This window comes from Lynx rufus, unplaced genomic scaffold (assembly GCF_022079265.1).
Source record: "Lynx rufus isolate CCGP_SWC_20201006 ecotype Redwood Valley unplaced genomic scaffold, mLynRuf1.p SCAF_18, whole genome shotgun sequence".
Lineage (NCBI taxonomy): Eukaryota > Metazoa > Chordata > Mammalia > Carnivora > Felidae > Lynx > Lynx rufus.
Window position 1 is genome coordinate 2,608,738 of NW_025814832.1, and position 24,164 is coordinate 2,632,901.

The 24,164-nt window shown below is 54.0% G+C and overlaps 1 protein-coding gene across 7 annotated transcripts in view; it reads right to left on the reverse strand.

Moving 5' to 3' along the window:
- Positions 1-24,164, reverse strand: part of RPH3AL (rabphilin 3A like (without C2 domains)) — a 146,239-nt gene that overhangs the window by 64,049 nt on the left and 58,026 nt on the right. For all 7 annotated transcript variants that reach the window (XM_047080656.1, XM_047080650.1, XM_047080651.1 and 4 more), the window contains 2 exons: positions 20,636-20,779; positions 18,584-18,713 (listed from right to left, as the gene is read on the reverse strand). In XM_047080656.1, coding sequence (XP_046936612.1) covers positions 18,584-18,713; positions 20,636-20,779 — 274 coding nt within the window. The remainder of the gene's footprint in view (positions 1-18,583; positions 18,714-20,635; positions 20,780-24,164) is intronic.

Below are 24,164 nucleotides of genomic sequence, written 5' to 3' on the forward strand. Positions count from 1 at the left end.
CTGGCCTCCCTCGGCCCAGCCATGGCTGCAGAATCCACCTCTGCTGCCCAGAAGTCCTGGGTCCAGGCCTCTCACGGACAGTTTCTGACTGGGGGGCATGCCTGCCACCTGGTAGAAATTTGGCTCGGGTTCTGTTAAAGGAACCTGGCTGAGGAAGAGACTGGACCTTTTTTTTTTTCCTTTTTGTCCTCACCTCCAGCACCTTGAAAATGCCCTGCACCTCTCAGCAGCCCCTGAACTAATGGCTGCAAACAGGCTTGGCTCCTTGGGGGCTGCCACAAAGCCACACTTTACAGGAGGGTACCCGCGGTGATCAGCACTGGCCACGCTAGGAGCCCTTGGCCAGGTCTGCCCCACAGATCCTAGCTCGGAAACGCTGTGGTCCCAGGGCACGTGACCAGTGTGGGCCTGACCCCAAAGATGCTGAAGTCACAGCCCTGCTTGCTGAAGGCTTGAAATCTCCATGGGAAGGCGAGGCAAGAGGCTCCTGCTAAGCCTCCACCAGCCCTTTCCCTAGAATCTGGTGGGCAGCAACGTTAGCTACAGGCCAGGAGCATTCAGCAAGCACTTCCCAAGGCCCCGCTACCACCAGGTCCCGGACCAGGCTGCCCACACAGCGAGGCTTCCAGGTGAGGGGCGGAAAGAAAAGAAAACACCCGCACATACACCTGACAACCCCGCTCCTCGGCCCCCACCTAACCCTCCAGCTCCTCCAAGCCCACCCCCATGCCTCAGTGTCTGCTCCTAACACCCTGGATACTTCCACGCCTCCATGCTTTTTCCCAGGCTCCCTTTGTGCCTAGAGAACTTCTGTGTATCCTTCAGGCACAATGCAAACGTCTCCTCCCTCAAGGCTCCTTCCTGGATTTACCCCCGAGGGGAGCACTAGTTACTGCCTCCTGTGCACAATGAGCTGACATTTCTAGACTGATGACTGCATCATACTGAAATTGTCTCTCCCGTGATTGTGCCCCCCTCTTCCGACCATGAGTCCTTGGAGAAAAAGGACCTCGTTCCCATTCAAATGCCCAACTTTAGCAGGTAGCTGGCATGAATGAAGTTGGCCAGGAAAGGAGGGAGGGCCTGAGTGACAAGCACAGTGTGCCCCAAGGCTGGGATGCCACTGCTTTCAAAGAGGGGACAGATCAGATCTGGGTTTCAGAAAAACTACCTCTACCGAATGGTTCAGTCACCTTCCTGGTCCATCGGTCCTCTGAAGTCTCAGCAAAGGTTCTTTTTCCAGACCATTCCCGGATGACTATGGAATTCTGGCTCCTAGCTGGATAAGGGAGGTGAGGCAAGGAAGGGCTCCAGGGTCATTCTGAGGCTGCTGATGGGCAGTGGTGACGTTAACGGGGCGTGGTGAGGGGCGGGGGGGGGGGGGAGGTAACTGGCTTTGGACACGCTGATCTTTGCAGCGTGAGCGGACTCCCTTGGAAGAGCTGCCCAGAGGTACTTGATACACAGGACCAAGGCTGGGGAGGAAGGCCAGGCAACCTACAGAAGAGGGAGGGCTGGAGCTTGGGAACTCAAGGGGAGTGGAGAGGTCTCACAGACCAGCGAACTTCCCATATTGATCTGTGTGCTGTCTACTGTCGATTTCACCACCCCTGGAAGGTGCTTCAGGAGGGCTGAGGCTTTGCCTGCCTCGTTCCCTGTGGGAGCTCCAGAACCCGGACTGTGCCCTACGTGCTCAATAAATGTTTGTTCAATCTGAAGGGGACTTGAACACCTGGATTCTCAGTGATGGAACTGGTGGAAAGGGAGAGCAGGGTAGGGGAAAAGGCTGCCACTGAGGCCAGTACCTGGGGAAGGCACAGGATGACCCGGAGCACTGCCATGGGGCCCGAAGCTGGATGCAACCGCCAGCCGTCCAACAAACTCGTTGCTCAGCCAAAGAGACCAGGGTAGGAAGCAGGGAAGGCTCAGGGAGGCTGGGGAAGGCTGGTGGGGGTCCTCCAGAAGCCAAGTCAGCACCAACTGCCTCCTGGTTAAAGTCGGGAGACCCCACCCATCCCCCAGCCCTGCCCCCACTAACTCAGCATGGCACATTTCAGCCCCTCAGGAGCCCCACCTGTCCCTGGGGTCTGCACTGCCTTCTCTGACTTTACGGGATTATCTTAAAGGTCAGTTTGTGTGAAAATAACCTCTCCCTCCAGTGCCTGGGACACAGCAAATATCTTTGAAGCCAAAAAATACCTGTTATTGGGACTGATTTTTTTTTTACTTGAAAAACACAGTAGACTAGACAAACATCCTAGGGCTTCAAGGAATAGCAGCACTAATGATCAAGGAGGGGCCCTGGTGATGCGCAGGAACAGAGCGCCAAGGAGAGTGGCCACGGGTCTGGGCCAGGTGGAGTCAGGCCCTATACCTGGGTATTTCATTTATGCTGCTAAAGGCAGCAGCTTGTGCCCAGGGAATGGACTGAGAGCCCTGGACAGCACGTGGGGGCGGTGAGACTTCATTCCGCAGGCAGTAGGGAGCCACGGAAGGCACAGGGAGGAAGGAGCACACCGATCACACTCGAGCAAGACGAACGAGCAGAGAAGCAGAGCATGATCTGGAAAGCAAATTAGATGCTAGGGCAGGCTGGAGCTGGGTGGGGAGGCTCTTTAGTGCCAGGCGCTCAGGCCTCTCTCCCTGGCAGGCCCCATCCACACTCCTGTCTGCACCTGGAAACTCAGCAAGGCAGATGTGGTTCCTGGACCTTGAAGGAAGGGGTCTCTGGAAGGCCTTCCAGGCTCAGTTTGCCCATCTGTAACCTGGGAGACCATCCCTCCCACAGAGGGTGGGATGACAGGGTGAGGGAAGGGTTTGGAAGGGAAGTCACAGAGCCTCCCAGCCCCCCTGTGACAAAGGCCCGATTCTTGGTTCAGAAGCCCAGCCTAATGGGAACCACAGGAGGAGAGTCAGCTCCCCACTCTCTCCTCAGCTGCTCCCATCAGCACGAGAGGCGCCCTGGGCTCCCCCCGTGGGGGAACAGAGGACTGGCTAAATCCACCTCGAGTTAAGGTCAGTGAATACCAAATAGCCGTGAGGGAAATGTCGCAGGAGGAAAACAGAGGCCATTTGAGAGCGATGAAGAATCACAGGCCGTCTGAAGTGTGGCAGCTTGCAGGGTGCAGCCGGAGAGGTGAGGGCCACACCACTGCCTGGAAATGTCATTATCTGTTATTTACCACAACAGAGGACAAGAGGCTGCACAAAATTACTGTTTCTGGTAACAGCCGCCGAACAGATTTGCCAACACGGCTTCCTGCTGCCAGCGTTCTCTCAAAGCTACGCTGACCAGACACGGGCCAAAGAGCCACTGAGCTCGGATGGCAAGGGGCCCACGGGGCTGCTGGACGTGTGTCCTTGGGGAAGAGGCCTGGCCAGGGTCCCCAACACCCCAACCCAAACCTGCAGAAGCTTTCACCCACTCGATGAGGAGCTGACCTCACAGTGACTCTGGTCCATACCCCCGGCAGACCCCCTACATACGTCCTGCCACCCAGATACCTCAGAGGTGTGACAAAGCAGGTTGAGGCCTCAGGCTCACTCTGCAATGGGTATGCTTCGGGGGGGGGGGTCTGGGATGGGTGCTACACCCTACTATGGATGGCCCACTCTAAGGGCTACACACTTAGTCAATACCCTTGGTACCCCATTGGCAAGCTGGCACCAGGCAGCACCTTCCTTTGGGGGTCTCCGACATGTCTTTAGCTCTCTCTACTTCCCACAGGATATGTGGGCAAAGTTCTGAACCAAGCAGTGAGAGCAGCTCTCTCTTGGCCTATTTCTCTATCTGGAAAATGGGTATAATCACTGTCTTTTGCGTACCTACTTCTGGCGGGGGTGGGGGGCTTGCCATGAGGGGCATATGGCATCAGAGAAACATCAGAGGCAGAGGGGCTCTCAGAAGCACATGCCAACCCCCACACTGGCTTCCCCCTGCTAAGAGGACACGGATGCAATCATAGTCTGAGCCAAAGCAGACCGGGAGAGAAACTGATGACGGCTTTAAAGCAACAAGCCGAACTGCATTCGGGAGGCTTGAGAAATGAGGTTTAGCTCTCGGCTGCCACTCCCTGATCTGTGAGGCTAGCACAGCCCCTGGGGACCAGGTTCTGGGGTGGCAACATGACAAGGGCTGACTAAGCCTGGGCTTCACAGGAGGAAACTGCTGGAAGGGCCCGAGAGACCCTTTCATCCAACGGTTTCCTTTCACAAGGGAGGACAGAGGCCCAGAGGGGGAAGGGAATTTTACCCGAGATCCCAGCAGGGATCAGAACAGAGCTGTGGCTGTGGCTGGGTCTCCCGATGCGGGGTCCACTCGCTGCAGGTGAGCGAACAGTAGGCAGGTAGCGCCGAGCAGATGCGCATGTACTTCACCTACAGATTTAGGCCCCACGGCCCCACCCCAGCCCACGAGCCGTGTCCATCCTCTGAATCCCTTCTGGGAAAGAACCTGACCTAAGGCCTTGACTGGATTTCAGGCACAGGGGAGGGGGGGAAGCCTGAGCAGAGGAAAGCCAAAGGAGCTAACCGGCAAAGCCGCAAAGCAAGCGGCACGTGGCCCTGGGAGAGGTGGGACGGACAGAAGAGGCCAGAACTAATGGGGAGCAGGGGGAGAGATGTCCGGAGTGAGGGGTGGGGCCCAGCATCCTGCCCTGGTCCTGATCCCCAGCGGGTGTGTGAGCAGCCCCAGAGGGGCCACAGGGAAATGTGAAAAATTCCCTTAGATCACACAGCTCCTAAAGATGGAATTAGATTGCCAGGTATAGACCTGAAGCGGGTGGAGGGGGTGGGGGGGGGTAATCTTTGATGTTATTAAGTGGGAAAAAAAAAAAGGGAAAATTACAGAGTAAAGAGCCTATTACGGTCCCATTTAAAGTTACGTATGTAGGGGTGCCTGGGTGGCTCGGTCGGTTAAGTGTCCGACTTCAAGTCAGGTCATGAGCTCACAGATCGTGAGTTTGAACCCCCCACGTTGGGCTCGCTGCTGTCAGCGCAGAGCCTGGAGCCTGCTTCGGATCCTCTGTCCCCCTCTCTCTCTGCCCCTCCCCTGCTCACGCTCGCGTGCTCTCTCTCTCCCTCAAAAACAAAGAAGCATTAAAAAAATAAAGTTATGTACCTACATACATCTGTGTGTGCTCGCATGCATGTGGACATAGAAGGGTGCAGAACACAAACACCCAGGCTGCTTAAGGATGGGGCTGGGCAGAGTTGAATTGTATAGGCTCTATACCGTCTGAGTTAGAACACAGCCAGGCATTGTTTCTAAGAGCTTACCATATACTTCACTCATTCCAACCCTCTCACCACCTTGTGAGGCAGGGGCCATTGTTATTCTTAATTTCCAGGTGAGGAAACGGAGGCAGAGAGGAAACTTGCCCAAGCCAGGCAGCCCAAAGTCAGGGCCCTTAACCTCTATGCCACGGTGAAACGTACTTCTTAAAATTCCAGGAAAGTAGAACCAATACAAGTAAGGGGATACCATCTTATTGAATTCTTTAGTGCTCTGGAGCCCCAGCAACAACTCTGGCCCCCACCAACACATAACAGGGAGGGGAAGGAAATCACACCCCTTCTCACGCCAGTGGCCTGGTGCCCTGGGTTGGGGCTAACGGGTTAGGACAAGGGTTGGCCTACTTTTTCGGTAAAAGGTGAGAAAGCAAAGATTTTACGCTCTCTGTCACAACTACTCAACCGTGCCACAGTCAAGCCTAAGTAGCCATATGTAAATGAGTGGGCGTGGCTTGTCCAACAGACTTCATGGACACCGAAACTGAAATTGCGCATAATTTTCACGCGTCACGAGATATTCTTCTTCTGATTGTTTCCCAACCATTTGCAAATGTGAAAACCATTTTAGCTCAAAGATTATACACAAAAATAGGTTATCAAGTGCCACCCAGCGCTCAGGGCCCTGGTGCAGGAGAGGAACAGGGCAAAGGCAGGGGCCCCAGGATGCTTGGAGTGGGGCTCCAAGGTGCACAGCCCAGGACAGGACAGGAGTCGTGAATTCTGGAAACACAGTCGGGGTAAAGCCGGAGGTGCCGGTACTGGCAGTCAGGGCTCAGGGTAAAGCCCGAGTTGAGGCGCCAAATTTCAGCTCTCAGATGGAGCACTCAGATGAAAAGCCCTGAGCTCTTGCGGCCCTTCGAAGGCCGCCCCACAAGGGCCAGTCAGGAGGATGGGGTGGTGCCTCCCTCACAGCTTAAGGGGCTGGGCAGGGGAGAACCACCCCTCCTGGAGGCCCAGCTCTCTCCAACCTTCTAGGCCCCCAACGCCCTACTGGGCAGCTTCCCTGCCATTTATATGGATCAATCCTTCTCAGTGTAACTCCGCTCACACCTGGGTGACCTGACTGTATGTAGCAGATGCCCAGTGACCCTGGTTCACTTGCCGTATAGACAGGCCCTGATGTTTCACAAGCATGACACCCACGTAGGAACAAGAAGTTGCAGAAATGTCTCCAGAAGGTCATTTAGGCAGGTTCAGGGGGAGAATACAGCCTCCCCCCTACCCTCCCGCCGTGCACGTCTTCTCCTCAACCCAGGCCTTCACTTTCTCCCATACCACTTCGGTTGCCCCCCACTTCCCACCTCCGACATCCACCTCTGGACTGCCCATCTCCCTCCAGGGACCCTCTTCAGATCCACGGCCCGGGATCCTGCCCACAGACCACGAGGTCCCCATGGCTTCCCCAAGTGACCTCAGTCCCCTCTGCATCAACAAGCCCCCCAGCCCGTCCCCATGCCTGCTGCCGCCCCAGCCACACCCTGCACGGCAGGCCCTGAGCACAGGCACAGCACACGGGGCAAGGCCATCAGACCCTGCCACTGACCCTCATGTGGCCAGGCAAGGGACTAACCTCCACACACTTGTTTCCTCACCTGCAGGGTGGGGATCATGACCTCCCGGGGTGGCTGGTAATTAAGCGAGCTCTCAATCACTGGCGGCTTTTGTTATTTGTAACTCATTAACTGTCTTTTGAGTCTCCATCCTGGTTGTCCCTCTCTGACTTCAGGCCCTTGCTATTGCTACTTGAGTAATGCAGCATCCAGCAGGCTCTCCAACCCACTACATCTTCCCTCCTCCAAATCTGCCCCTGGATGTCATCCCCAAAGACCTGCCTGGGTGTCATCCCCTGCTGTGCACCCTTTGATGGCTTTGCTGCCTACAAGATCCTCAGCGGCCTGGCCCCGTTCTTTCCCTCTTTCCCTCCCCGCTCTTCCTCCTTCCTCCACCACCCTTCCCCTGACCCACCGCCCCCCACCAGCTACAGCCACCAGCCCCAGCTCTTCCTCTCACCCTGCCCCTGCAGAGCTCCCCGGCTCCTCAGTGCCCACCCTCCCAGGTCTAGGCCTGGCTGAGAACCCGCTGCACTCGGCAGCCTCTCCTGGGGCCCTGTGCTCCTGATCACCCCACACCTCTGCCTACACGCTTCTCTCGGTGCTGCACTATCTGTCGCCGGCGGTGAGCGGGGCTCGGCAGGAAGGTGGACTAAGTGGGAGAGTCTCCCGAGGGCTGCAGGAAGGCACCCAATGGCCATAACCCCGGTGTCTCTCTGGGAAGCTCTGGGCTTTGATGTCAGGAGGCTGCGTGGTTCCCAGGGGCCACCCTCGCTGGCTCTCTCGCTCGGCAGCTCTTCTGCTGCCTTTGTCCTGACGACCCTGAAGGTCAGTGGCACGACAGGGTGAACAGAATGGGCTCTGAACTGCACAAAACGGCAAGGAAGAAGCTAGGCTCGGGGAAGAAAAGTCGTGGCGCAGCCTCCAGGACGGCCAGAGAGAAGTGTGCCTTAATGGAGATATTCTGTTCCTTAGATTCCGGAGCGAGGCAGATGTTCCAAGATGCTGTGCGGTGTCTGGTCCAATCCTCCGATCTTGGCAACGGCAGCCAAGTCGATTCCTGCCAAGCAGCCTGGGTGACGCATCGGCAGCCAGAGCAGGCCCGCGGGGCAGACGAATGAAGTGACTTTCCCCGGGAATTTAGGAAACATGAGTAGTTGAATGAAAAAATCCATCTTTGTAATGAGGCACACAAACGCACGTCTTCCACATCTGAACTGGGTCGAGGAGGAGAGAGGACACGGGGAGGCCAGTCTGGAGGCAGCTCGGATGGAAAGAAAGGGTTGCTGCTTTTGTGGACGCACCGAGGGACAGAGCTGCTGGGGGCTGGGTTAGGAAAGGGAGTCGGGGACGGGGACACGTGGACGTGGACGACCTCACTGGGAGTCCACACGGGAGGCAGGCTCTGCAAAAAACCGCCCCCTCCTAAACCTCACGCAGCTCTGGTGGGATTTGCGAAAATGGTGCAGCCACCATGGAGAACAGTTTGCCAGCTCCTCAGGAAATCGAACATAGAACTATCACATGATCCAGCAATTCCACTTCTGGAAAGAACTGAAAGCAAAGCCTCGAAGAGACAGTCGCACACCCATATTCATAGCAGCACTATTAACAACAGCTACAGTGCGGAAGCAACCCACGTGTCCATCGACCTAACGGATCAACAAAATGGGTTACATACACACAGCAGAATATTATTTGATCTTAAAATGGCAGGAAATTCTTTTTTTTGGGGGGGAGGGAGAGAGCATGTGCATGTACATGAATGCAAGTGGGGGAGGGTCAGAGAGAGAGAGAGAGAGAAAATCTTAAACAGGTTCCATGATCAGCATGGAGTCCAACATGGGGCTCCATCGCACAAACCATGAGATCATGACCTGAGCTGAAAGCAACAGTCAGACATTTAACCAATTGAGCCCCCAAGGCACCCCAAAAAGGCAGGAAATTCTTACACATGCTACCACACGCATGGACTTTGAAGACAGTATGCTTAGCGAAAGAAGCCAGTCAGAAAGACACGCACTGTATGATTCCACTTATACGAGGTACCTAGAGTAGCCAAACTCATAGAGACAGAAAGTAGGTTGGTGGATGCCAGGGACAGGGCAGAGGGGTGGGGGGGGGGCATAGGAGTTAGTGATTAATGGTACAGACTTTCAGTTTTTCAAGATGAGAAAGTTCTGGAGATAGTGGCGGTGATGGTAGGACAACAATGTGAATGTACTTAATGCCCCTGAACCATACACTTAAAAAGGGTTAGGGGCCCCTGGGTGGCTCAGTCGGTTTAACATCTGACTCTTGATATCAGCTCAGGTCCTGATCTCGTGGTCATCTGATTAAGCCTCAGGTCAAGCTCTGTGTTGCCCGTGGAGCCTGTTTGGAATTCTCTCCCTCCCTCCCTCCCTTCCTCCCTCCCTCTCTCTCTCTCTCTGCCCCTTCCCTGCTCACGCACTCTCTCTCAAAATAAATAAACATTTTTAAAAAACAATTAAAATTAGGGTGCCTGGGTAGCTCAGCTGGGTAAGCATCCGACTCTTGATTTCATCTCAGGTCATGATCTCATGGTTTGTGAGTTCGAGCTCCACATTGGGCTCTGTGAGCTGACAGCAAGGAGCCTGCCTGGGATTCTCTCTCTCCCCGCCTCTCTCTGCCCCTCCCCCACTGGCATGTGTGCTCTCTCTCTTTCTAAATAAACATTTTTTAAAAACCTGTTAAAATCATCAATTTTATGTTATGTAAATTCTACCACAAATTAAAAAACATGTTTTTTAATTGCCCCCTATTTTGAGGGACTCAAGTTAATTCAAGGAGTGGGGGGCAGCCCCCCACTATGTGGGCCCAACAAGGGCCAGACTAGAGATTTGAAGGGTCATTTGTGAGGCCCTCTGCCTCCCCAGATCCCTGGCCTTTTTCCTTCCGTTTCTCACTTGTGCCCTGCACTTCCCCCCACAGCACCTCGTCCATGCACCCTCTTGGCCTGGGACACTTTCTTTAGATCCGACTTCAATTTCTCGTCATGGTCCCAGTGCAAATGTCATCTCATAGAGGCCCACGCTGTGCATCCAAAACAAAGTCACTCCTTCTTACTCCCTCCCGCCGCGCTCCCCGTTTCTGCCTGCAGCTTTCCGAAATTATTGTATTTAGTCGTTCCCATCCATCTCACCTGTCCAGGTCATACACTCCACGGAGGGGATGTAGGACCGCAGTTCACAGCCAGGATGCTCAGAACCAGCCTGCTTGGTTTCAAATCCTGTCTCCACATCTAACTAGCTGAGTGACCCTGGGCAGGGTTTAACCACTCAGTGCCTCAGTTTCCCCACCTGTAAAAGGGTGACGATAACAGTGCTGCCCCACACGGTTGTTAGGAGGACTGAATAAGCTAATGCGTGAAAAGCCCTCAGAACCGTGTCCGGCACGGGAAAGTGAGGCAAGTACTGATGCTCAGTGTTACCAGCAGGGCTCACGAGGGGCGGGCTGCCTCCTGCCTCGTTCATCACAGGTACCGCCAACCCAACACACGCGGCAGGATGAATGAGGGACGGAGTTCTGCAGAGAGGCAGCGCTTCATGCAAGTCCATTTTCATTCGCAAGGACAGGCCTAGGGCGCTGAGCTGGCTCCAAAAGAGGGGAGGGTCCCCGAGAGGGCCGCTCTTCTCTTGCTTGCACGGGCCCTTGGCCGAGGTGGGCCCAGCTCAGCCCCAGGATTTAGCTTTTGCCCTGGGAACATCCTGAGAGCATTCAGGCTGCCCCGAAGGTCCTGGGAAAGTGGCTCAAAAAGGTGTTTCCCCCAGTGGTGGTCGGGGCAGCCAGACAGCCACACTGCTGGCACCGGGCAGAGTCCAGGTGGGAGGGCGGCCCCCAGACAGGGCCATCCGGGTGTACGCAGGGTCCCTGAAGGCATCTTCCATGCTAACACAGGCACCCCCTCTTTGACTTTAAGCGACTTCCCCTGTATCCTTTTTTGCCTATCTTTCCTCCAAAGCGTTTATTTATTTTTAATATTTTTATTTTATTTTTGAGAGAGAGAGCAAGCAGGGGAGGGACAGAGAGAGAGCGGGACAGAGGAGCCAAAGCAGGATTGCTCTCAGCACAGAGCCCGCCCGACGTGGGGCTTGAACTCACAAACCGTGAGATCACGACCTAAGCCGAAGTCCGACCCTTAAGTGACTGAGCCACCCGGGCGCCCCTCCTCCCAAGTATTTGTAATTTTACCTTTTACATTTAAATCTATATTCGATCTAGAATTGACTTTTGTGCCTACTATGGGGTAAAAGTCAAGATACATTTTTTCCATATGCATATCCAAATAGCTTTGCATCATTCATTCAAGAGACCATTCTTTTCCCTCTTGCATCTCAGCGTCTATTGTCATAAATTGGACTTTTTATTTTCTCTCATTTTTGCCTCAGATGTATGGAAATACTGATTTTTTTACATGTATATTAAACTTGTATGCAATAGCCTTGCTAATAAATTCACCTACTAACTGTAACCATTTGTATTTATTTACTTTTTAAATGTTCATTTATTTTTGAGAGGGAGAGAGAGAGAGAGGGAGAGAGAGAGACAGAGCGTGAGCAGGGGAGGGGCAGAGAGAGAGGGAGACAGAATCCCAAGCAGGCTCCAGGCCCTGAACGGTCAGCACAGAGCCCGACGCGGGACTCGAACCCGTGAACCATGAGATCATGACCTGAGCTGAAGTTGGACGCTTAACCAACTGAGCCACCCAGGCGCCCCGTAACCATTTGTATTTAGATTCTTTCAGATTTTTCTAGTTGCATAATCATGTTATTCAGAGATAATGACGGTTTTAGCTATTCTTTTCCAATCCTTGTACCATACGCTTCTTCCCTTGCCTGATTGCACTGGCCAGGCTTCTAGCACAATGTTGGATAAAGATACATAGCACTTGTCTTATTCCTGATTTCAGAGAAAGTTTCTGATATTTAACCACTGAGTATGTTTCTTCTTCCGTGTTCTCTACAAAGATAGCCCTACTTCTCCAAGGAAGGGAGATGAGGTGGCTGCTTTGGTCTGAAGAAATGAAGGAGCGGCAAGCACGGTGCAGCGAACACCCCTGGGGAACCCAGCTCCCCACTACCTGGCTGGGTCACCCAACTGGGCCGCATGACCTCAAACAAAGCCCCCTGCTCTCCTTACGGCTTTGTCCTGAGGCTCAAAAAGTTTTGCGAAACAGCTTTATAAACCCTAAAGGACATCACAAAGTGAGAAAGACACGGCCTCAGCCTCAGGGCCCACGGTTTGCGAGAGCGAGGATGGCCTGAGGGAGGGTGCGGGAGACCCTGAGCTGGGGCGTGTGGTGTGTGGTGTGTGGTGTGAGGGTGAGGAGGTATGCGGGGGAGGTGTGGGGGGATGTGGGGACTAGGGGGTGTGGGGGAAGGCAAGGAGAGGGAGACAGGCAGAGGTCCTGGGCCGGGCCTGGGGCTGGGACCTTAGAGCAGAGGTTTTCAAACCCAAAGAGAATGAGCATCCCCTGGAGCCCTTGTTACACACAGGTCAGCGCCCCCACCCCCCAGGGTTTCTGTTCAGCAGGTACCAGGGGCTGAATGTGCTCCCTCAAAATTCATGCGTCACCGTCCTAACCCCCACGGTGATGGTGTCTGGAGGGGGCCCTTTGGGAGGTGATCAGGGTTAGATGAGGTCATGGGGATTAGTGCGGGGGGTGGGGGTCACTGCCAGCTCCCCCGAAGGACACACCTCCTCAGGGCCCTGAGCAGGGCGGGGGCAGGAATCGGGTTCGGGGCGTGGCCCCTTCCTGCCGGGCTTCCCTATCCTGTGCAGGATGCCTGACCCCACAAGAAGCTGGATCGTCCCTAAGGGCTTGAAGCAGAGTAGAAAGAGTCCCTCTTTCACATGGACTCAGCGAACACATTACAGAGACCTCTGTTTCATGTGCAAGCCCCTCTGGGTCCGCATTTTGGCCAAGACCAGACAAACCGTGACTGCTTCCCCTGCACAGTGACAACGCCGTCCTGGGCTCAGGTGGGGTCTCCCGCAGCCCTGTCCGCCCCCGCTCCGCCATGGTTGGTGAAGACTCTCAATCAAACCGAAAGCTGGCTGACTCAGCGCCTAAGCAATCAGAAGCACCAGGGCTCTCTAATTAACCAGCCAGCCCCTTTCCCTTCCCACCACAGCCCTCTGGTAATGAGGGCTGGCAGCCTGGGCGTGCAGACCCAATTATGGAGGGGACATTGCACCAAGGACCGGCATGGGTTCTACCAGCACACTCATTAGCTTGTGACTGCTGAATGCGTCAGGGCTCTTGCTGGGGACAGCTCCGTGTGGCCAGGAGCGCCTGCACATGTGCCCCCCAGGCTTGGATCTGAACACTTCCCGTGTCGGAGGTCTCCCCAGCATCCCCTCTCTGCAGCCTGCCCACGCCCGCACACCTCCCAGCACCCAGGGCTGCAGGCAAAAGGTGAGAAGGTGGCCAGTGGATGTGGAAATAAACAGGGGAAGCTCCCTAGAAATTGGTGAGCCCAGAGGGGAGGGCTCCTGATGCCCCTCATTAGGTCCAGTGCCCTGTTAGAGCTCTCTCAGTCCCCCAGGGCCGCCTCAGTAACCCCAACCACAACTGTAATTAATGATCCATAATCCTTTAACACCCCCTCCAGAGGGCAGGGTCTGTGTGTCTTTACACTGTATCCCCAGTGCCTGTACGTACAGACCTACAATAAATATTTGATGGATAAGTGAAAGGAGGACACCGTCCCTCCCCTCCCAGACACTGTAGAGCCCCTGCAAAGCTTTAAACCTTTAACTAGAACAGGGGCTCTAAGGGTAAGTCTGAACCTCCCTCCTGATTCTCTTGGGACTTGGCTGTAAGTGACAACCACCTGGCAGAGTGGCCCCACCCTGGCAGGGGGTCTGCACCTCTGTGGCCATTTCCCGGGGGACCCAGGGCCATATAGACCTGCCTACTCTGCTCAAATGCAGCTTGGCCCTCAAGACACCTCTTCCTTCTAATGAGCCCCATCTCCTTCCAAAGATCTCGGCCCTGCCCCCACATCTTCCAGTCCCCAGGATCTTGTCTTGTCCCTCCCCCAAGGCTCCCGTTCCCCAGTCAAATCTGATGCCTTCTCCTACGTCCTTCCTTCTTTCAGCCCACTTCTCCTCGTCCTCAGGGCCTGCATCCTTATCGTCCAGTCCTTGCCCAGCCTGTTTCCAGCTATGTGCCTCTGCTGTGCTGTTCTCCCCTCCTCGAAATGCCCTTCACCCTGCTCTCAGCCTCTCAGAAGCCCAGTCAGCTTCCAGGAACCAGCTCCTACAGGCAGACCTCCCCACTGCTCTCCTCCTGGAACCCTGGTCCAGCCGTGTTGAGCATCACTCTAGACAATACAGTCTGCCCACCTTGACTGTCAGGACCTGAGGGAAGTCACTGTTCTAGACACCTCTCCTTTTGGATTCCTCTAACCCCAAATTAGCCCACAACAGTTGTGTAAGTGATTGAGTGTTAACATTTACATGAAGTACTTGACAGAAACCAAGGCATCTCCCTGCTGGCTCAGGACATCCAACGCTGAAGAGCTACAAAGACATCTGGAAACTTTTATATGAGTTATCAAAACTATACGACTAATTGTGGGAGCTCCAATTTTAAGTACAAGAAAACATGAGTTCTAATAAGGAAAATGTGGGGTGCTATGGACTGAATTGTATCCCCTAAAAATCCAAATACTGATGCCCTAACCCCCAATATGACTGTCCTGGAGACAAGGGGTCTTTAGGAGGTAATTAAGGTTAAATGAGGTCATAAGGGTGGGGTCCTGATCCAGTAGGATTGGTGTCCTTATGAGAAGAGAGAGACCAGAGCTCGCTCTCTGCCAAGTAGGACCCAATGACAAGCCAGGAGTGTTCGAGCCAGGAAGAGAGTCTGTACTAGAAAGTGAATCAGCCGGCACCTTGATCTTGGACTTCCAGCCTCCAGAACTGTGAGAAACAAATTTCTCTTAGGGCAGCTGCGTAGTCTGTGACATTTGGTTTTGGCAGCCTGAGCTGAGACATAGGGTGTCACTAAATCTATCTGAGATACGTGGAAGGTCAGCTCCATCCTGGGTCTGAACAGCCAGGACCTCGAAGTGGATGAATAAAAGCAACAGGTATCCTTTACTGGGTCTTTGAAATGGATCCTGCACTCTGCTAAGGGCTTCCGCCGCCTTAGCTCACCTCCTCCTCACACGCACCGGATGATGACGTAAGAAGCTTTATTACCCCATTTACAGGTGAAGAAACAGAAGCCCAGAGGTTAAGTTCTAGACACCTTGTACAAGGTCCCTGTGCTGTGGCCGAGCTGGGACGGCAACCCACGCCCATGTGCACAGGAACGGCACTCACTGGGAAGCCCGGGAGGACCACCGCCCCTTTATCACACAGGGCAGACGGAGTGGCCTCTTGCTCCGGCCCATCTGCAGCCTAGGACCTGCTTTCCCTCCCGGGACCCTAGATCACCCTCTGTAACCCGTCCCCACCTGCTTAGATACAGTGAAAATATGTGACCCCCCCCCCCGGCTGTGTTGCCTCATCTCCACCCCCACTGTCTCATCCCTAATGACAGGCAGTGCCTAACCGGTCTCCCACGGTCACTTTATCTCCCCCTGCAACCCACTCGCCAGACGGATTAGGATGAGCCGCCAGCAGCTGGGCTCATCATGTACAAAGACAAATCAGATCACATCACACCCTTGCTTAAAACACTCCACTGGCATCCTATTAAACTTAGAACCAAATCTCAACTCCTGACCTTGACTTTCGAAGCTCTTGTGGGATCGGCACGCCCGCCTCTGCCCCAGGTGCCTTCGTCAGTTCCTTGAACATGCCCCAGCTGGTTTCCACCTCAGGAACTTCATGCTTGCTGCTCCCTCTGCCTGGAACACTTTTCCACCCGGATCTTCCCAGGGCTGGCTCTTTCAGCTCTGAGCTCAGAGAGGCCTTCATGGTCATACTCCACCACACTGCCCTGCTCTAATTCACGGTGTGTTTGTCTGTTGTCTCTCTTCTCCCACCCCTGGAAAAAATCTCCACGGGGGCAAGGGGTTTGTTTGCCTTTCTCGTTCATGGTATCGTCAGCACCTAGAACGGCCTGCACGTAGGAGGCCCGCTACTGTTTGCAGAATGAATGGATGGATGAATGAGCGAATGACACAATCTTCTCAAGGATGGATGAAGAAAACCTCCAAATGCCCATCGTTCGTCTGTGGCCCCAACTAGCACCCTCTCCTCCACTTCTACCCAGGAGCAACTCCCCTCAGAAACTCAAAGGCCTCCCTGCCTCACCACCCAAGCCCAAACCAGGTCATCAGCCTGCTGCAAAATAAGAACAATTTCAAATGGAAATGTCTCTGGACCAGCCCAGTGCTCCAGGATACCATGGGGCGGGGCATCTAGAAGAATATTTTGTACCCTGTCCACCCCCATGCAGCTGAGGTCATTCCCCGGGAATGCCACTGTTGCCTAGGAAATGGTTCTCCAAGGACTCTTCAGCAGTCAGGGCAGGAGCCGGCCTCTACAGCAGAGGTCCCAGACTTTTCCAGGGGAAGAGACAAGGCTCTGTCCCCTCGTCATGGCCCCACAAACCTGGACATTTATAGCAGTGGTGGGGGTAGGGGGGCAGAAAGAGGAAATAGGCTGCTGGGCCCCGTTGTCCCAGGCAGAAGTCACAGAATATAACCGAACCTGCCCAAGGGCTGGGAACAAGGCGTTCTGAGTCCCTCTGCCTACTACCTATGTTGGTATCTGGTCCAAGGCCACGAAGGGCTTAAGGGGGAGCTGATGCACAAGTGCACCCCACCCCCTGCCCCGCCGCATCTCCACTGTTCTTGGGACCCTTCACCAGCGAATCCACACTCCTTAGCCCAGTTCACCACATGTCACAGACAGGGGAAAAATGACCTTATCTGAAATCCTGGCTTTCCCACTTATTGGTTTGGTATATTGACCTTTTTGCATCTTGGTTCTCTCGTCCATCTTTTGTTGTTTTTTTTTTTTTTTTAAACTTTTTTTTTTATTTTAATTTTTTTTTTTTTTCAACGTTTATTTATTTTTGGGACAGAGAGAGACAGAGCATGAACGGGGGAGGGGCAGAGAGAGAGGGAGACACAGAATCGGAAACAGGCTCCAGGCTCCGAGCCATCAGCCCAGAGCCCGACGCGGGGCTCGAACTCACGGACCGCGAGATCGTGACCTGGCTGAAGTCGGACGCTTAACCGACTGCGCCACCCAGGCGCCCCTCTCGTCCATCTTTTGAATGCGACTCAAAATGATCTTATCAAGGCTGCCGATGGCCTCCATGTGGCCAAGTCCATGTTTACTTCTTTGACTTCTCTATATTCTACAGTCCTCTTGTTCTAACCACCCCACCCCACCCCATCCCCGATCTTCTATCCCCTGTTATAATACATTCCCAGAATGTATTATGTCCTGAAGTATTCTTATTTGATCATTATTTGCTTTCGGTTCCCTTACCCAGCGTAATCTCAAGAGAGAAGTTTCTATCTTTGTCTTGTTGACCAACTTTGTCTTGTTGACCAACCCTAGGCTTAAACACATGAAAGATGGGTGCCAGTAAAAGTAGAGTGAGAAACAAAAGAAAGAGGAAGATATAGTAATTTGGGAAAAGTGTCTCTAACCTAGGAAGGCGGTCAAGGGAAGTCCCATGATGACAGCTATGCAGCAACTAGTCTGGGCTGGAGTTAAGGCTAAGTGTCTTGAAGGAAAAAAATGTAGGCTCCATGCCATAGAGAGTAAAATTGAGATGCTAAATAATCCTGAGGATTGGAAGGCACATTATTCTTGGGTCAATAAGAAAAGAAAGGTAATTAGAAACGCCAGGAAAGACAGTTACTTTAAGAAGTTCTGGACTCAAGGCGCCTGGGTGATTCAGTCGGTTAAGCGTCCGACTTTGGCTCAGGTCACGATCTCGCAGTTCATGAGTTCGAGACCCTCATCGGGCTCTGTGCCGACAGCTCAGAGCCTGGAGCCTGCTTTGGATTCTGTGTCTCCCTCTCTCTCTGCCCCTCCCCAACTCACACTCTGTGTGTGTGTGTGTGTGTGTGTGTGTGTGTGTGTGTGTGTGTGTCTCTCTCTCTCTCTCTCTCTCTCTCTCAAAACTAAACATTAAAAAAAATTAAAAAACAAAAAAAGAAGTCCTGGACTCAATAGGAACCAATTTAATATGTGGCACAATTTAGAATAATCTGTGGAGTATAAGATAAGGGAAAAATCCATTTGACTTCGCAGCAAAAATCATTCTCATTTGAGGGGCCAGGGATTGAGAGCAGATCAACAGAATAAGAAGTATTATCCTAGCACACTGGCCCTGAGGTGGATTTTATTTATTTAAAATGACTAATAAAATTTATTGAGTACTTATGTGCCAAATAAGGTTTTTAAGAGCTTTGCATGTAATAAATAATCCTCACAACTTTCTAGGGTACATATTATCGTTATCCCTATTTTACAGATGAGGAAGACGAGACTCAACGTATTAAACAAGTTTTCTGGAGTCATCCAGCTAGTGGAAGAACCGAATTCATACCCGGGCCTGAGAAATCCAGAGGTCCACTCCCCACAGGTGGCCCTAGAAGACAGGCCATTTGACCTAAGGCCTCAGTTCTTCTTGCCAACAAGCACAGGATATTGTGTGCACGCACAGACACACACAGACACGCAGTAGACACTCCCGCAGAGCAGGGCCAGACTGGGTAGGCAGAGCAGGGCCTTACCTTCCTGCAGTCTTTGCAGAACACCGAGGAGCTGCCCAGGAAGCCCAGCATCTCCCCACACAGCAGACACTGGGAGAGGCCATTCCCCATCACGTTCCGCCTCATGGTCTCCAGCCGCTCCACCAGCCGCCTGCAGCACAGGACAGAGTCAGATGGAATGTGACCAGAGTCAGGTGGGATGTTTCCTGTGCCCAACCTGACCACTGCCCGGGTGTGGCTGCCACAGGGCCCCAGCGCTGTATCCTGCCCCTTGTGCTACTCCCTCACCTGGGGTACTGTTCCCTGCCCCACCCCTTTCCCAGGCCAGCTCCTAATCATTCATTTGCTCGCCAACTATTGAGTACCTATGATGTTCCAGGGACTGGGAATATTGAAGCAAACAAGCCAGAGACAGACAGGGTCCCTGCTCTCACAGAACTTATGTTCGGTAAAGCGAGGAAGTCCATGAAGAAGTCAACGTGCAAACTGATTTCAGACAGAGGGCATGGTATAAAATCAACTAAGTGTGTGGGGAGAAGTCTAAGGGGGACTGTATGCCCAGGCATGTCCAATGCTGATCAGTGACGGCCTCTCTGAGAACGTGTGAACTGACAAGGCCAAACCAGGTGAAGAGCGGGGGAGGGGCACTCCAGGAGGAGGGCAAAGACAAAGGCCTTGGCACCTTAGAACAGCAGGGTGGCTGGTAGGACCACCTCCCTGTGAACCAGCAGGAGCCTGGGATAAAGGGGGCTGGAGGGGCGAGGAGGGGACAGACGACAAGGGTTTTGTAGGTCACAAAATAGAGTTTGGATTATATTTTAAGATCAATATGAAGCCTCTGAAGAGTTTTAAGGAGAGGGGCGATTTGATCCAAGTGACATTTTTAAAAGCTCACTCCAGCTGTGGGTGGAGAGCCAGGACTGGGGTTGGAAGGTGGGGGGGAGGGGGGAGGGTAGTGCAGGTGAGGAAGCCAGCAGGAGGCAGTGGGAGTTACTGGAAATGGGGCGTGAGGGTGGGGGGTAAGAGGGAGATCCGGGATGATGTAGAGGTTTTGGTTTGAGCAAGTGGGTGCATGAAGAAACGGGAGGAAGAAAGAAAAAGTGATCTTCTCTGAACCTCTGATGCCGAGTGTCCGGGAGCCTCCCCTGAGCCCTGCTAAGCCTAGGATAGGTCACTCTCCTCAGGGTCCCAGGCCCCTCAGCCCACTGTGACTCCCTCCCTTCATGGCAACCCTACAACCCTCACGAAGCTGGTGGCCAATTCGGTCTTATGGGCCACTGTATCTCCAGTACCCAGGGGACACTCAGTGGAAACTCCTGAATGAACAAATGGAGGACAGATTGCAGATACGTTGTCTCAACCCCCTCCCCCAGTGAGGAGGATGCTATTTTCCCTCACTTTAAAGAGGAGAAGATTGGGGTGCCTGGGTGGCTTAGTCAGTTAAACATTGGACTTCAGCTCAGGTCATGATCTCACGGCTCCATGAGTTCGAGCCCCGTGTCAGGCTCTGTGCTGACAGCTCAGAGCCTGGAGCGTGCTTCGGATTCTGTGTCTCCCTCTCTCTGCCTCTCCCCCACTCACGCTCTGTCTCTCTGTGTCTCTCAAAAGTACATAAACGTTAAAAAATTTTTTTTAAATAAAGAGGAAAAGATTGAGGCTCAGAAATGTAAAGTCACTTTCCACGAGAGTTATACAGTCCCTATCAGGTGGAGCCCAGAACCAAACACCTAGGCCTCTCTCTCATGGCAACCCTATATTCTCCCCGGAGGTGATGAGGCTCTGCCTGGGGCCAAGGGGGATCAGACTGCACAGAAGCTGCCTCTACCTACGCGCCCTCCAGAGAGCACTTCTGCTCACATGTGCCTGGGCTCACGTGTCCAGAGAGCACTTCTTACAGAGGGGCCTTCTGAGGCTTTGCTGGGCTGGGTCATGTATCTATACCCCGGGGGCACTGGGGCAGAGCAGACTCACTCTATGGTGACAGCCAGCACGAGGACCCAGAGTGTTGATCTGACACCAAATGCCTCTGCTTCCCTCTCCTGGATCCCGTCCCAGCTCAGAAGCGGCCCTTACCCAATTCTCTGCTGCTCCAGGACGTCCAGCCGCTCTGCTCTCTGGATCACCTGCAGGATGGCCTCCACCTCGGCGGGGCTGAGGCACTGGTTCTTCCTCTGCTTCTCCGTCTGATAGGTGTGCACAGACCAGCCCGTCTGCAGCCTGGAGAGAGGACACAGCCGGCCTTGAGGCCACCACAGTGCAACCCCAGGCAGCCCTGCCAGATCACGAAGCCCCCCTGGAAACAGTCTGGGGGCGGCCCAGAAGCTGTGTGTCAGGAGGAAGGATTCAGGGAACAGGGCAGACGCTTTGAAAGCTGGCTCTGACACCTGCCAGCCACTGGGTCCCACACAGACAGCAGTGCTGGCTTAGCACCGTGGGAGGCAGGAGCATGGAGCGTGGCCTCCGGATGGATGGAGAAAGGCCACGGCCACAGCATGTGAGGCTTCCGAGGGAGGAACACGGAAGATCATCGAGACTGAGATCTGAGGCGTATAAGTGAAACGGAACTTGACCACGGGCTAGGAAAGAGTGGCGATTAGGTTAAAAACAAACCCTGAAGATAAAAGGAGATGCACACAGCAGTTTGAAAACTAGAGGGTTCGAGGGCAGGAGGGCAACACAGCAGTGCACCAGGAGAGGTGGCGAGGGCAGGCCGGGTGGTGGAGCAGAGCTGGGGCACAGCTGGGGGACCCTAGAGTCTCCACAGCCATGGGCTGCGAGAGCGCCGCCTCCTGAAGCTGTGACCAGGGGCTGAGGGCAAGAATTCACACCTGTCCCATCTTTCTGGATGGAAAGGGAGTGGCGGCAGCAGACCGAGCCCCAAGTCTCTGCCCAGGGTCCCCGCGTCTCTGAGACATTCTGAGCCAAGTGCTGGGGACACAGAGACAGGCAAGATGGCAAGTGGCCACCTCGAAGAACTGTAACATGCTTGGGGACACTGATGCCCAGTCAGTTACACCAGTATTTACTTAATGAAAACCAAGAAGAGCTATGCAGTCAGCACATATTTGTTGGGTGTCCACTGGGGCTCGTTAGGTGTTAGGGATGTGCTGCTGGGTGGGACACGCAGGTGGGCATTAGGAGGACGTATAAATAAGAGAACTAACCTAGTCGGGGTATGTTCTGGAAGGGCTTCCCTAAAGAAGTGACAGCAGGGGTGCCTGGGTGGCTCAGTCGGTTAAGCGTTCGACTCTCGGTTTCAGCTCAGGTCACGATCTCACAATTCATGGGTTCGAGCCCCGCACAGGGCTCAGCAATGGCAGCGCGGAGCCTGCTTGCAATTCTCTCTCCCTCTTCTCTCTCTCTCTGCCCTTCCCCCACTCTGCCCCCCCCCGCCCCGTCTCTCCCTCTCTCCCTGTTCCTCCCCCCTCACTCACTCTCAAAACAAACACACTTAAAAAAAAAAAAAAGTGACAGCAGGCAAGAGTCTTAGATGCAGGACACAGAGAAGGAGGGTGAGGATGTAGACGCCTTCCGGGTGGTTCCCTGACACAAGGTGGACACCGGTGGTCTCATATCACTGCTCCACCCAGGCTGCTACAACCAACAGTTCTTGCACGGTGGGCACAGTGAGTGTCAGGAGGGCGAAAGAGCACGTCCTCTCTCCGCAAGTAGAGCAGGCTGGTTAAGGTGAAGGACTCAGACTGGAGTCTGCTGGTTTTTACCTTCTGGCTCCCTCCCTTCCCAGCGGTGAGAATGCAAGCAGCTGTTCACAGCCCGGATCTCCCGATCTGCCTCTTTAAAGGGCGCCATGCAGATTAAACGAGGCAGGGTAGACAGGGCGCTCTGCATACAGCAGATGCCCAATTGCTTAATCAGTGGTGGTTAATGATGATTACTATAATCACCACGGGTAGGACCATCAGGAATGGCTTGACCAAAGAGGCAGGGCTTGTGCAGGATGAACAGGCGCTTCCCCACACGGAAAGAGGGGGACGGCGTTCAGGCAGAGGACCCATGCGTGCAAAGGCTCAAAGACATAAAATAAAACGATATGCTGTACTGAGGGTCTCCAGACTTCTAGACTGCTTATGTCTCCAATTCAGAAAGAAGCACAGCCCTAGACCAACACTTTCTCAAGCGGTCCTCACGGGGCTGGGGGAAGCGAACAACAGGAAAGGGGCAGGACTGGGGGGGGCAGAGGAAGGGAGTCCAGTCCTTGGAGTGGGCAAGGGCACGCGCCCGCCTTTCCTCTGTGCACTGGGCAGACTCAGGCCCTGAAAGGCAACACTCTCTCACCCCAACCTGCAGGTTTTCTCCACCTGAGCATTTCAAGGACTCAAGTGACTGGCCAGGACACCCTCTGTGTGCGACTCACTGGGCCCAGGGAGGAGACCTGGAAAACAGGGCCCCCAAGCTGAGGCCTCCCACCGCATGGGAAAAAGAAAAGCCAAGCAACACAGAAGCGGGAGGGCACAGCACCAGCAACTGTGATCCATCCTGGAGGGTGCAACCCCTACCCAGCTAGCTCTGGGCCTGGCTCCGCCCAGGGCATGGCAGACCTCTTCGCGCCGGACCCTCCTGCCATTCTATAAGGCAGGCTCCCCATTTCTCAGTGGAGTAAAGAGACCGAGTGTAGTTAGATAGCTTTCTAAAGGCAAGTCAGAGGTGCCTGAGTGGCTCAGTCGGTTAAGCCTCCGGCTCTTGATTTCAGCTCAGGTCATGATCTCACAGTTTGTGAGTTTGAGCCCCGCATCAGGCTCTGCGCTGACAGCCTGGAGCCTGCTTGGGATTCTCTCTTTCTCCCTCTCTCTGCCCCTCCCCCACTTGTGCATGCACACACACGTGCGCACACACGCACACACACACACACTCTCTCTCAAAATAAATACATAAACATTAAAATAATAATAATAAAATAAACCATAAAGGTGATCAGAGGTTGGTTGGCCTCCGATCCAAGGAGCCCATGGCCAGCCGCTGCTGACAGCCCCCTGCCAGGCTTCCCTAGGGCATCCTCCAGGCCTCCATTTCTGCCTCCATCTGGTCACCTACCAAGCCCTGACAAGCTGTCCTCTCATTCAACCTCCTCCCCGGGCCCCTGCCTCTGTCCAGTCAGGCTGCAGCTCGTGCCTTTGGCCCTGGCTGCCACTGAGTATCTTGTTCCCCGGAATGGCCCTCCACACCACCAAAGGTGGCCAACTCGTGGCTGCCAGATAACAGGCATGGTTGTAAGCCCCGAGGAAGACTCTTCAGTGGCGACCAGCGCCCATCTGTACATGCCCCCCATACGGTGGCCTCATCTCGCGGCTGGCCTGGCCTCACACGGTGCACCAACAACTGTTCCTAGTTCCTTGCATTCTAGGCTGCACGCTGTGTCCAGGCCTTTGCTCACACTGTGCCCTCCACCCACAGCGCCTTCCCGTCTCCCTAAACCCCCTTTTCCACTGGGTCACTCCTATTCTTTTTAAAGTCTTCTTTTATTTTTTATTTTTTAATGTTTATTTAATTTTGAGAAAGACAGCGGGGGAGGGGCAGAGAGGGAGGGAGACAGAGGATCCAAAGTAGGCTCCATGCTAATAGCAGAGAGCCCGACGTGGGGCTC